Here is a 14,549-nt window from a genome sequence, read left to right as displayed (position 1 = left end):
ATGTAGACCAGGCTGCCCTTTAATAGATATCTGCCTGCCTCTGATTCCTGAGTGTTGGGGTTTTTGACCAGCCCAGAAGACTAGGTTTTAAAATAAAGGTCTTTTCATATTTACTTTTTAATTCCATCCATCATCCCCACAACCCTTCCCTTACAATCACTGGCACATTTTTTATAACTCTCAAGTATCATTCAAGCACAGGAATCAACTACAAAGTCTGGAAAGAGAAAGACTACAAAAACTAACAAAGAGAATCTGATCAAAGCCAGGGTAGCATTGGTGACACCTAACCCCCCACATGCTGCATACCTGTGTGACTCTCCACCACTCGTCAGGAGTGGTGCAAGATGACCAGAGTTCCTTGGCCAGGAGATTTGGGGGTGTGGCCTCCATTAACTCCTCCAACACTGCCTTCATCACGTGGAGGGGCCAATCCCTCCGTGACACATCCAGGCTAAGGCCAACTGTTTTCAAAGCAGGACCAATTTTACTATAGTAAAGTTCACTAGGACGAGGTACAATGCTGGGATTCTGAGGAGTTTGGTAGGAATCTTGGGCCTTAAAAAAATTTTTTTAAAAGAAAAGATTAGTTTTACTTAAGGAAAGACAAAAACTACAGAGTACTTTTTAAAACTTATTTTTCATAGTGTTTTCCACCTAACTGTCTACATTTTATATTTAAAAACAAAAGAAAATCAAAAGTCGATTCTTCTGTACTATTTATCTTCTCTTTCTTGTGATTGAGTTTGTTTAAAGATTGGACTCTTGAGTTTTCTTGAGGTCCAACATAAAATCCAATCTATATTTTTTATAACACAATTCACTTTTAAAGGCATAATCTACCAGTGCATATTTTGATTCTTCCCTGATGTCCCTGACAACGTTGAGACAGCTCCTCCAGCTCTCTAACTTATTCTTTGATAACTGGACTATAGACCTGTGCTTGCTTTTGAAACTTAGCTTCCCAGGCTGAAGGTACAGGAAGGCTTAGCATTTGGGGAGCCATGGAATTAGATTCCACCACAAAAATACATAAAAAGAGAAGAAAAGCATGCTTCTTTTCAAGCTCCACCAGCTTGAAGTAACTGCCTGCAGTGTACTAGATCTGGGCCTCCTCCTCAGTTCTGCAGCTTCACATATAAATTTCACAGGTAGGTGACTAAATGAATTTCAAATTAAAATTTTTAGCCTGAATCAAATTGTAAAATTCACAGGTAGGTACAAAAAAGGATACTGTACTGATCAAGTAAGTCAATGTTCTTATTCAAATACTGAATATTACATCTGGATTTTAACACATTTTATTATTTACAAGTTTAACTCAAAAGCTCTTTTTTTTTGTTTTGTTTTGTGTTTTGGTTTTGGACAGGGTTTCTCTGTGCAGTCCTGGCTGTCCTGGAACTCACTCTGTAGCCCAGGCTGGCCTCGAACTCAGAAATCTGCCTGCCTCTGCCTCCCGAGTGCTGGGATTAAAGACGTGTGCCACTACGCCCGGCTAACTCAAAAGCTCTTAAGAGCATTTAAGATAGGAAATATCAAATTGCTGAGCTATTAGGAACTACATATGTTTTAAAACTACTTTTCAATAAAGTCGTGAGTAGTTTCCTCACCAGCACTTACTAAGGGCATCAACTCTGCCTACTCTAACCCATCAGATGCATGTACACACGTTTAACTTCACAGAGTCACTAACAATGCCCTGACACACACTTGTTCATGCTTAGTCCAGTAAGGACACGGATGCACTTGAGTTTTACCAAACCTTTTGTGCTTGTAAGGCAGCTTCCCGTTGTTGCCATCGTTTGTAAAGACCAAACAATGGTGTGGCTCCATCCACCCACTGGATCAGCCCTGATCTCGTTCCCAGTGGTGTTACAGAATAGTGCCGTGCATGGAAGCGGGGTGTTTCCTGCCGGTTAATTGTAGCAAACATAGTATTCACAATAGACAAAAACTGCATGATTCTCTCATCCAGATGCAAATCTTCTAGTCCTATGAATACAAAATCAAAATTACCAGGGACTATACTACTTCTTAAATTTTCAGTTAGCAATGAACACAGTAAAGCAGACGTAAGAACAATAGTAAGTTGAATTTAATGGTATTAGAACCAGTTATTAACACTGAGTTGTACTTGCAAGGTGCAGAGGGAGAAACACTGTGACATGCAGCCAACTAATCATTCAAAATCACATAGGTCACAAGAAATACAGAACTCATCAACAGCAGTCTTATCCTAATGTGCATGCACACTCACATGGACACACATGGGCACACACATGCACATATCAGTAACAGTCAGTCACACACTTGTCTTAAAAAATACAACTTAGGTTTAGCTCTACCTTTGAAAAGATAAGGATAGCTCTTCCCATCTGATCCAAGAAAGAGGAGTTTCTTGGGCTTGGTTTTAGTTGGTAAGATGGTGATAGTTCCACCCACACTGTGAATTGTCACAGTATCTCTGGCTGAGACTTCTCCAGGAAGTGCAATTTCAGTGTTAGTCATGGCAGCCAACCAAGGACTGATCTCATCAAGTCGCAAGATGTAGCTTGCTCGTTTCTGCGCTCTCTGTTGCAAACTCAGCATTATCTATGTTCACAAGGTAAAAAAAGAAGTCTGCATTCTGGTGTAGCATATTTTCTTCTCACTGTACTTGGCATAAAGATAAACCCAAACACCCCCATATATACCTGCTGTTTTAGTCTCTATGTCTGATTTGATGCTAGGGATGAGGACCACGCTTGAAGTAAGGAGTGCTGTGCTAATATGTTGTACATGATTACTTTGTTAAAACAACAATCAAGAGGAGCAATGGGAGAAATTCCCACAGAGGGTCTCTATGAAGCTGCGGGCTATGCCTCAGCAATCTATCAGTTTTGCCATAGTAGAACAGCAGAGACTACCTTGGGACACCACCTGCTAAGTTACTAATACAAAGTTATAAGCAAAAATACAGCTCTATCATGAATTTATAAGAGGCTGTACAAACTAAACAGCACAGACAACACTGTACCAGACAATATTTTAACAAAAGTAACAGTTTAAAGATGACCACCTGACATATGGAAAAAACAAACTAACAAACACGAGAACCACTGCTAATAACCACAGGGAGCAATGAATGTATCAAACACAGATCAATCCCTGGGGAACAAACAATAAAGCAAAGCTCTACCCCTGTTTATAGTAATGTATATCTGGATTAACAACCTAATATATAAACTTTCAAAGCAATTTTCAGTAAGTTGTTTAAAAAAATTAAACAAACTAGAAAATCTCCCATTAATCAGGAGAAAATAACAAATAAACTAGCATGTTCACATAAAGAGACTATGTTTAGTTAAACATGGAGCAGGGATGGAAAATCTGGAGATTTAGGAATGGAAGAGTGCTTCATCTAACATACAAGGCCCCTTAGTTTTGACAGCCAATGCTATCAACATACAACAACAAACTATAATTAAAAAAAAAAAAAAAAAGATTTATTTCCATTTTATGTACATTGGTGTTTTGCCTGCCTGTATGTCGCTGTGAGGATGTCAGGACCCCCCGGAACTAGAATTATAGACAGCTGTGAGCTGTCATTTGGGTGAAAGCTACCAGTGCTCTTAACCAATGAGCCATCTCTATAGCCTAAACTACAATCTTAAAAACTTTTCTCAATGATTTATTTCATATACATCTCCTCCAGGTTTTTAACTAATAAAAACAAGTAAGAATCTGGTCTTGAACCTCAAAAACCTGGCCCTACCTAATAAGCTGATTGGGCATAAGAAATACCATAGTAAGGTGGATATGGTGGCATATACCTTTAATCCCAGCACTTGGGAAGAAGAGGTAGGTGGTTCTCGTTAAGTTTGAGGCTAGCCTGATCTACAGAGGGAGTTCCAGGACAGCTAGGGCTACACAGAGAAACCTTGTAAAAACAAACATATTTTTAAATTAGTTTTCTTGTCTAGTATTTCAGGATTTTTTTCTTTCCTTTCTTTCTTTTCTTCCGTCCTTTCCTCTCTCTCTCTCTCTCTCTCTCTCTCTCTCTCTCTCTCTCTCTCTCTCTCTCTCTCTCTCTCCCTCTCCCTCTCCCTCTCCCTCTCCCTCTCCCTCTCCCTCTCCCTCCCTACCTCTCTATCTCTCCCTCCCCCCTCTACCTCTCTACCTCTCTACCTCTCCCTCCCCCTCTACCTCTCTACCTCTCTACCTCCCAGACAGGGTTCTCTGTGTCATCCCTAGATATTCTACAACTCACTTTGTAGACCAGGCTGGCTTTGAACTCTTCTGTGTGCCTCCTCTTCCCAAGTGCTGGGATTAAAGGTTAAGTATAACCACCATGCCCAATGAGTTAGCAGTTTTCATTTACTAAAGGTGTATGAACTTTTGTTCCTATGTCTGATTAGATTTGTATTTTCTTGTTTCCACGATAGTAAAGCCCAACAAAGAAACCAGCTAAAATCCTAAGTGTCAGAGAAAGGAGAAAAACAAGAAAAAGTATGATAAGCAAAGATACTCAGTGATGGTGCCATTGCTATGAAAAAGACCACAGAGAAAACAGAATTAAGGAAAACAAGACAAAGATTCTCAAATATCTGAATCCACAAATCATTTCAATCAGCAAAATACATTACTATACTGATGACAAAATAGGTCAATATTAATCCATCTTATTACTCGGGGTACTTTAGACTTCATAGAGCATCAGATTTTAAAATATCAGCATTTTAAAATATCTTACTGTAAACCACTAATTAAAAAAAATCTGAGTATTTCTCCAAAAGTTTTAGATTTTTGGAGCATTTCAAATTTGTGATGCTGAACCTGAAAAAAAGAAATGCCTACTTGTCCCCTTAAAAACTATAGGCAAAAACGCCAACATCCTTATCTCCTACAAGAATACAAAACAGGGGGCTGGTGAGATGGCTCAGTGGTTAAGGCACCGACTGCTCTTCCGAAGGTCCTGAGTTCAAATCCCAGCAACCACATGGTGGCTTACAACCATCCGTAACGAGATCTGACTCCCTCTTCTGGTGTGTCTGAAGACAGCTACAGTGTACTTACATATAATAATTAAAAAAAAAAAAAAAAAAAAAAAGAATACAAAACAGCAGCTAAAGTTAATGCCTTTACAGGACATGCTTAGTACTATACAGGCATCGTGTTTGCCATCCTCCCTACCTTCCGGTTCCCAGACCCTCAAAATAAGTAAAACACTTTTCTCCCTTTTCTTGACCAATAAATAAAAACAAGATAACTTCAACGGGCTTATAAGACTTTCATCTTGTGTTCTGAAGTCAGCAAGCTGTTTTAACGTTGTGTCTCATGGGGAACTTTCCACGCTCTCAGCACTTTTACAACTACTCTGTACCTCTTTGAATGGAATCCAGCTGCTTCCAGGCTTGGCAGGGTTTGATGGCGTCTTTAGTTTTTCAAGGGCATTGTCAATGGCATCACCATAGTTATCCTGAAACCACTTTTCATGAGGTGTCTCTGCAGGGGCAGCGGTGATGCTCCGCACATGCTCCAAAGCAAACACGATGGGCTTCATCAGTGCTGTGTGCTTCTCTCGCATGATGGCAATTTTCTCTTCTCTGACCAAAGACATTTTCATTCAAAAATTTATTTAGTATCAAAAGAGAAGTAAAATACTGACAAATAACTTACTACCTAATGCTGTTTAAGAAAAAAAAAATCAATAAATGAGACTGCTTTGCCTTTCAATTTTGTTAGTGAAAATGATCTGAGCCCTCACCATTTTTTTCCCCCCGGTTTTTCGAGATAGGATTTCTCTGTGTAGCCCTGGCTGTCCTCGAACTCAGAAATCTGCCTGCCTCTGCCTCCCAAGTGCTGGGATTAAAGGTGTGGGCCACCACTGCCCGGCCTGAGCCCTAATCTTAATCATAAGGAAAAGCAATGCAAAATGGACCAGATATCCAGATGCAGAAAAACTAAAACTATCAAACTCCTTGTCAAAAGCATAAGGGAAGGGGATCTTTACAATAGATTTATCTGTAATTCCTTGAATATGGTGCCACACAGACCAAACTGACAACTGAAAATAGTGGCTAATGCTTGCAAATCATGCATCTACAAGGTCTTACCCCGCTTTTTTTAAATCCTACATCTCAACAGCAAAACAACTTAATTCAACATTCTTTAAAGATATACAACTCAATACTTAAGATACAAAAAGAAGCTACACGTTACTACTTATTAGGAAAACACAAATCAAAATTACAATCAGATAATTTAGCAGACATGAGGACTGTGAACAGAACTCCCAGAAAACTACCAACTGAGAAATGGTTCTGTAGGTAAGAGTCTACTACACAAGCATGAGGATTTGAATTAGAATCCTCAGAAGTCATATGAAAGCCAGAAAAAGTGGTGAGACACATGACAGAGAGACACATGGTAATCTCAACACATGACAGAGAGAGAGACACACATGGTAGGACAATCCCCAGAAGCTCATGGACCAACTAGCCTCATGTACACAGCAGAAAGCGGGTGGGAGTGAGGGAACGTCTGCATTAAATAGGTGGAAGATGAGGCCCAACACTCAAGGTTGTCCTCTGACTTCTTTAGAAAGGCCATGGCGTGAATGTATACACACCATGCAACATATATACAAACATACAATTAAATGTTAGCAAAAGCCGGGCATGGTGGCGCACGCCTTTAATCCCAGCACTTGGGAGGCAGAGGCAGGCGGGTTTCTGAGTTGGAGGCCAGCCTGGTCTACAAAGTGAGTTCCAGGACAGCCAGGGCTACACAGAGAAACTCTGTCTCAAAAACCAAAAAAAAGAAAGAAAGAAAAAAAAAAAAAATGTTGGCAACAATAGGAGAAAAACCAGAATCCTCATGCATTGAAAATAGGAACATAAAATGGCAAAATTTTTGTGGAAAAGATTCCTTGGCTTAACAAGATAATCACATTAGTCAGTAAATTTACCAAGTAACATACAGAATAATCCAAGGACTCAGTCAGTTACTACACACTACTGTTCAGAGCAGCAGTGGTCACACAGCTAAAAGCAAACCCAAGTCTCCAACAGACGAATCAAAGAGTAAACTATGGTTTATGAGGGCTGACACATGGCTCGGCTGGTAAGGGTACTTGCTAATAACCAAAAGTTATTAGGCTTATCCAAGACCTACATGGTAAAAGGAAAAACTCAACTGCACAAGTTTTCCTCTGATCTGCATATGCACAGCATTCACACATATATAAATGATAAAAATCTCCTAACCTGGAGAATCTATACAATGCAGTACTGTTCTATAATCATGGAAAAAACACACACACACACACACAGATGCATGCTTGAAAACCTAGGGCTAAATGAAAAAGTTACAAAAGAATATAATTCCACTGATATGAGGAATTATACACCTAAAGCAGGATAGTTCATAAAGCAAGAGCAAGAAATAAGAACTAGAGGTAATGAGAGGCAGACAGAGTTTATTACTAAGTACAGAGCCTATTTGAAATTAGAAATTATTCTAGCAGAGGGTAGTGGTAATGAAAGCACAGTACTGTGAGCACTCAACACCTATCTGAGGTTAGAAATTATTCTAGGAGAGGTTAGTGGTAATGAAGGCACAATACGGCCAGCACTCAACTCTACAGTTAAAAATGGTTAAGACTATGAATTTTGACACATTAACAAGAAAAAAGTAGGGAGAGCACTGGAAAGATGGGTCAGTAGTTAAGAGCACCAGCTGCTCTTATATAGATTCCGTTCCCAGCACCCACATGGCAGCTCACAACCATCCTTAACTACAGTTCCAGGAGATCCAATGCTCTCTCCTGACTTCCATGGGCCATCAGGTATACACATACATATCGGCAGGCAAACACTCACACACATAAAACAGATAAATCTAAAAGACAAAAGCAGCAGCCCCATCTTTCCAGCAAAGGAGTGAAGACATACTTGCGCAAGGTGTTGTTGTTCTGGACTCTCTTCACCTCGTCCTCCAGTTGCTGAATTCGTCTCAGGACATACATGTGCTGCTGTAACAAAACTCCCAGCCACAGCTCATCCCAGAGTACAGTGACCCTACGAAGCTCTGCCACAAGCATCTGGACCTGCAGACACAACACATCCACATGGCTCACAAGGCAGCATCCAATTAATACAGAGGTAATGCTCATTTCTCAAAAATTTATCAGCAGCACTATCAATATAGATTAGTGAGACCAATTCCAATTATTTGTAAACCTTTGCTTCTCTGATATGATTCTCCTAAGAGATATTAGTTTTAAGATTGGGGGAGAGGGGCTTGCAATGAACACTACTTTGTAACAAATAAATAAGTTTTCTTATACCTGTAAAACCATTGTTGGGTTGGCAGAGGAAAGTTTATCTACAATTTTGCTGTAGCAATCCTGCATCATGGCCTGGTCCTCATTTAAACCACTTTTAGGTTCCTCTTTGTTGCTATCCTGAGAAGCAGGAGGACTTCCTCCTTCACATTCGGAAACCAGCAGTTCTTCTCCTTGAATATTTCCAAGTAAAGTTGGGATTGCAGAGGAATACTTGTTTCCTACAGTGGGTGGGACAGGAGAACATGCACACATTGGGTATGGAATGCAAGGATACGCTAGTTCACAGTGTTGTGCACGAAGCTTCAGACTGTGGTGTTCTGTACTTTTACAAGATATGCTTTTCATGTATGTTTATAAATAATGTAAACTATTGGAGAAAAGCTGGGGAAGATGGCAAGCAAATAGGAAGCCTCCCCAGAGTGTGTAGAACATTCCCTAATGTTTATCTTAAACAGCTCTATGCTAAGCTCCTGAGGTATGGTAAGGAGTAATAACATGCAAAACACATAGACACATAGTAGCTTCTTCAGCAAGTCCCAGCCATTATTAACAAAAAACACATCACACAAAATGACACTTAAAAATTACTGGTAAAACAATTTAAAGTAGCAATATTTTCGCTGGGCAAAGGAGCACACATCATTAACTTGAGTACTCTGTGAGTGCGGCAAAACCAGCTATCTAATAGTGAGTGCCAGGCTACTGAGGGTGATATAGCGAGACTCTGTTCCAAGTAAATATATTTTAATGTTGCATACCTGAAGCCTGGGATTCACTGCTAAGTGATATGGTTCCTACTATTGCAGGATACAATATGAGATGTGGGGAATCTTGGGCCACGCGGCAAAGGAGGTTACAAATACTCTGGCGCACATACACTTCAGGGTGGTTTAAGCGTGAGAAAAGCTGTGGAATAATTCCTTCAGGAGAAAACAAAGTTAATAAAATGTATGAATTTTAGGAATACAAAAGGGAAAAAACCTGATTATGTCAGTATCAGCAAAGATCCTAAAGGCCAAGTTCTCTGTGTAATGACCAAGGCCCATATGAAATGATACTTGCTCTGCAAGTCTGTTTACTGTAGAACTATAATCATAGTCTAGAGGAATTAAAGCACTGAATGTTCAGCATATGCCTCAAAGAAGGCAGAAAAAGTAACTGTGACAAATGGTTATACTAAGTGTACTGGCTATTTTTGTGTCAACTTGACACAGCTGGAGTTATCACAGAGAAAGGAGCTTCAGTTGAGGAAATGCCTCCATGAGATCCAACTGTAAGGCATTTTCTCAATTAGTGATCAAGGGGGAAAGGCCCCTTGTGGGTGGGACCATCCCTGGGCTGGTAGTCTTGGGTTCTATAAGAGAGTAGGCTGAGCAAGCCAGGGAAGGCAAGCCAGTAAAGAACATCCCTCCATGGCCTCTGTATCAGCTCCTGCTCCCTGACCTGTCTGAGTTCCAGTCCTGACTTCCTTTGGTGATGAACAGCAGCATGGAAGTGTAAGCCGAATTAAACCCTTTCCTCCCCAACTTGCTTCTTGGTCATGATGTTTGTGCAGGAATAGAAACCCTGACTAAGACACTAAGTCCTCCACATTTATTTTCACCACCCTCTCCAAAACTAACTTTTGATAATGAAAAGCTTCTTCTGCCTTCTAGACTCTCAGTTCTCTACGAAGTAGGAAAGAGGAGAGCTTTTAATGAGACACCAAACTGTCCTGGTTGTTCTATGAACTAGCATGGATATTCTCTAACATTTTCAAATCCATAACAAGAGAAACAAACTATTTCTGTCCCACTCAGAAACATATCTACTACACCAGGGCATTTTAATTAGGCCATTACCTCTCCATGGAGCAGTAGGGGTTGTCTCCAAGCCACGTTCCAGATACTGCCGGAGCTCACCAGCATGCTTCACTAGCAACCTGAGTAGTCGCAGGGTAGCCATCACAATCACATCATCAGTGCTCTGCTCTGCTCTGTGACTTAAATGGAGCCTGGGATCATCCTCATCTAACAGAACCTAAGTGAACAATTAAGGGGATAAGGAAACCATTTCTGCTACCACTCTTTGTCTACAGAAAAGAAATTCCAAATGAATTCCCTTAGAAGACGGTGCCACCTACCTGACCAGCATTTAGCTTAAGGAAAGTAAAATATGCACTGCAAGACAATTTGTACAGGCTGAAGATTCTGTCCACAACTTTCCGCCACACTTTAATCACACCTTCAGTTGCATTTTCATCAAGTTCAGAAAGCCAAGGGCAGCTTGATATTAACTGCCGCCAGATAACATCGACCATGTCGTCGTCCTCATTATCTTCACTCTCTGTTATCTGAAGTGTTATATCTTCATCCTAAGGAAAACATGGGCATAGAATAATACTTAACGTGAAAAGGAACAAAGATACATGATCTGACTATCATGTGGGAACATTTTTCTCATATATGACACACTAAATAATTCCAAATACTAAACCCATTAGTAAGCTTCTCTTTATAATATGCTTATCAACAAAGCCAATTGTATTTGCAACACAATCAGCCTAAACCTCATTCACTATTTATTTAATAAAGTAGCCAATTCCCAAAAAACTGAGTTGTAACAGGAATCTTGGCACTACTCCCCCAGATGCACTGTGTCCTTTTTTCCTTGCCTGAATTCCTGCTGGCCGACATACAGCTTGTCCAAGAATACCATATATTCTCTCTTTCTCTTCTTCAGTTATAGTATCTGGAAGCAGATTTTGAACTTCAGATTTTTCTCTAGGCAACAGACGAACACCTTCTCCCTGACTATAAAAATAAACAAGTCATCAAATATTTCAGCAACTGAACTCTCCCAATGACATTTTATATCTCCATTTTGCAGAGGGTTATATCAACTACACATTGAAACATACATACCTGGCATTGTCAACCACCTTTCTGCCCCACCTATAAGCCCAACTAGCCAATGCTGCCCAAGATTTGGCTACTTCAGGTGCCTGCACTGAAGACAGGTGATACAACTGTCCCAAAATGAAGTCAGGTTCTCCAACTCCAATATGCACTGCCATGACAGGGAAAAGAACAAGAGTTCAGTGTCACATGCAGAAACATCTAATGGTGCTCTGACTGACCTGTGAAGATTTTATTATTTATAAACAAGCAAAAAGCCCAACATTATCACAGTTCATAATTTGTTATGACCAAAATTTGGATACTTTTCTGCAACATGACTATACTAAAAGACATCAGCCTCTCCCATCAGCTTACATAAGCATCTGTGGAAACATTTGTACCTTTAATGACACTAATCTTTAGCAACAGCTCATGTGTCAGACATGCTGTAGAATGTCTTAAATCCTGCTTTTGAGTGGTTATTCCCTAATGAATAGAATCATTTTAAACATTTGGAAAAACAATGAATAGGTGATAAGCAAACCACAGAGACCACAGGCTTGACAGATCTTTAGTTCCATATTAAATAAAGAAAACTGCCTGGTTTAGTGAGTTCATACGCCATGACATACACTGATTTTAAGACCTATCCCTTATGAACATAAAGACCTGGTTAACATATGCACTAGAATTATAAAAACTAGTGGACAACAAAAACAAAATTTAAACCCCAAGCTTCAGCATAAAATGGAGGTGTATTCTCCTGTGTCAGTTAAAAGATTAGTTATTTTCCAAACTGATTAATAAGTCAATAGAATGTCTACATAGCATGCATGAGGCAGAGAGTCTGTAACTAGTAAAATGCACAAACATGGAGGTGGGGGGATGTGGGGTCAGGGGAGGGAGACAGTGCCGCCTCCCTATAAGTCAGCATTTAGGAAACTCAAGAAGGAAAGTTTTGAGTGTGAGACCAGCTAGGCTCTGTAGGAAGGAAGATACTGTCTCAAAAGAAATATAAAGCTGATGGGTGTGGTGGCATATTCCTGTAATCATAGTAGTTGGGCAAGAGAGGCAGGAGGATCTCTGTGAGTTTGAGGCCAGTCTGGCCTACATAAGTTCTAGGCCAGTGGATCTACATACGGAGACTCTATCTCAAAAAAGGGGGAAAAAAAAAAAAAAAAACAGAAACTGGGGATGGAGCTTGGTAGTAGCCTCCCTTATGTGTTGAAAATGGTTTAAGTAGTATGTTTGCAGACTAGTTCATCTGATTCCACACAGCTATGAGCAGTAGCTCGTTCCTGCAGGAGACACCCTACAAACAAAACTGCTTTTCCATTGGACCCCACAAGAGATGTGGTACTTTTCTGAGGGAAAAAAAAATTCTACTTATATATAAAAGCATGGATCCTTTCCCTAGAGCACAGTTCTGCAGGGACCAGCCCTCCTGCTGTCAAAGCAACAAGGATTAAAGACTTACTGCAGTTTCACAGGCACATTGTTTATTGGGACACAATTGGAAATTTCCCCTTTCCTTTTATGTGTGACAATAAAATAAACCTATAACTAGCATGCCCAAGAGCCTGGATTCAATCTCTAACACCCTTCCCCTCCTCAAAAAACAAAAACAAACAAACAAACAACCCAGATGTTTAGATGAATCAACCATCTATTTCTTGTCACTGTCAGAGACAATAAGGCACTTGAGTCTTTCTATGTTCCAACAACCATATGTAACGTAATACAAGCTATTGCTACATGCCTGCTGTTCCTGACACTAACTCCTTCATGAAACAAGGTAAAAATACCATCTAGTCAGGACAACAACTTGCATCTGAAAGATCAGACACACAACAATAAGTTACTGCCAGGCAACATTTTGTAGTTGAACTTTTTGTGGCAAATTATAACTAACATAACACTGATTTTACATTTATGAAGTTGGTATTTTTAAAGCTAACAAAAGAATGAAACCATACCTGTAGACTCACTCTCAATCCGAGGATGCTCCTCTCCAACTGTATTAGCAGATGGTAGCTCTATTAGAGCGAGTATGTTCCTAGACAAAGTAGAAAGGCCTGAAAGGTTCTGTTGCTGCTGAGCTCTGTACACCTGCCTCAGCTGTCCCGAAATCTCTTTCCATTCTGCCTGGACCCATTTAGCCAGGGTCAGAATTGACTTAGCCACTGCATACTCAGCTTTCGCAGACTTGCAAAAAGATATAGCACAAGAACTCAACATTTCCATTGCGTGTGTTGACTGGCCTACAGTAAAAAAAAAAAAAAAGAGAGAGAGAGAGAGAGTAAGAAAAAAAAAAAAAAACCACATATACATCTAAAACCAATAATTTACCCTTAATGGTAAATAATTTATTTCAAGATGAAGTAATTACTTTTCTGTTTTTAAAAACATAAATTCAAGGTGGTGGTGCATGCCTTTAATTCCAGGTCTTGGGAGGCAGAGGCAGGTAGATCTCTTGAGTTCAAGGCTAGTCTGGTCTCCAGAACAAGTTCTAGTACAGTCAAGGCTATACAGAGAAACCTGTCTGGAAAAAACAACAAACAAACAACTTCTACAACTCTAGTTCCAGAGGATCTAGCACATCCTGGCCTCTGGGGTAGCAGGCACATATGTATGTGGTACATACATATACATGGAGGCACTCAACACATAAATAAAGTAACAAAAACTAAGACAAAATAAAATAGAATATCATAAAGTCAGGCAGGCATGGTCTTTAATCTCAGCACTCAGGAAGTGGAAGTCAGCCTGCTTGACATAGTGGGTTTCAGGCCAGCTAGGAAAGTTGTTAATAATGACAAAATAAAAAATTCAAGAGCTGGGAAAATGGACTAGTGGGTTAAATGCTTGTTGTGTAAGCACTGAGGACTACAGTTTGAATCCCCATAAATGCTGGGTGGGCATGACAGACTGCTTGTAACCCTAGCACTCTCTGAGAATGGATATGGGTTCAAGTGAAAAAAATCCTGCCTCAGTAATATGAGATGTATAACAATCAAGGACTTCCACTGTCAACCTTTGGTCCACACACACACATACATGCACACACATATGAACTGAACTTATATGTAGGCATGGCTCCTACAAAGACAAATAAGTAGGCATACCACATTCCCCAAAAGGAAACAATGGAATCCAGGAACAATCAAGGATCTTTGAAAATATGTCTTACTAAAGGACACTTTATTAAACTTACATATTTTGGAAACTCAAGTATCAATTATAAAACACCAGTATGCCATAAACAATGTTCTACAAAATCTGGAAATAATTTTTTTCTAAAATATTTCTTTATACCATGCACAGAAACACGCATTCAGTTT

General features: G+C 39.8%; 1 protein-coding gene across 2 annotated transcripts in view; it reads right to left on the bottom strand.

The window, feature by feature from the left end:
- The window catches only part of Smg1 (SMG1 nonsense mediated mRNA decay associated PI3K related kinase), a 103,975-nt gene that overhangs the window by 24,287 nt on the left and 65,139 nt on the right, over positions 1 to 14,549 (bottom strand). For both annotated transcript variants that reach the window (XM_021167439.2, XM_021167438.2), the window contains 12 exons: positions 13,185 to 13,469; positions 11,233 to 11,377; positions 10,983 to 11,121; positions 10,452 to 10,682; positions 10,171 to 10,348; positions 9,088 to 9,249; positions 8,330 to 8,547; positions 7,935 to 8,089; positions 5,363 to 5,585; positions 2,346 to 2,592; positions 1,763 to 1,992; positions 310 to 558 (listed from right to left, as the gene is read on the bottom strand). In XM_021167439.2, coding sequence (XP_021023098.1) covers positions 310 to 558; positions 1,763 to 1,992; positions 2,346 to 2,592; positions 5,363 to 5,585; positions 7,935 to 8,089; positions 8,330 to 8,547; positions 9,088 to 9,249; positions 10,171 to 10,348; positions 10,452 to 10,682; positions 10,983 to 11,121; positions 11,233 to 11,377; positions 13,185 to 13,469 — 2,462 coding nt within the window. The remainder of the gene's footprint in view (positions 1 to 309; positions 559 to 1,762; positions 1,993 to 2,345; positions 2,593 to 5,362; positions 5,586 to 7,934; positions 8,090 to 8,329; positions 8,548 to 9,087; positions 9,250 to 10,170; positions 10,349 to 10,451; positions 10,683 to 10,982; positions 11,122 to 11,232; positions 11,378 to 13,184; positions 13,470 to 14,549) is intronic.

The sequence above is a fragment of the Mus caroli genome, unplaced genomic scaffold, assembly GCF_978045245.1.
Source record: "Mus caroli unplaced genomic scaffold, Mus_caroli_1 scaffold_8, whole genome shotgun sequence".
Classification (NCBI taxonomy): Eukaryota; Metazoa; Chordata; class Mammalia; order Rodentia; family Muridae; genus Mus; species Mus caroli.
This window is presented reverse-complemented; position numbering and strand designations above follow the sequence as displayed.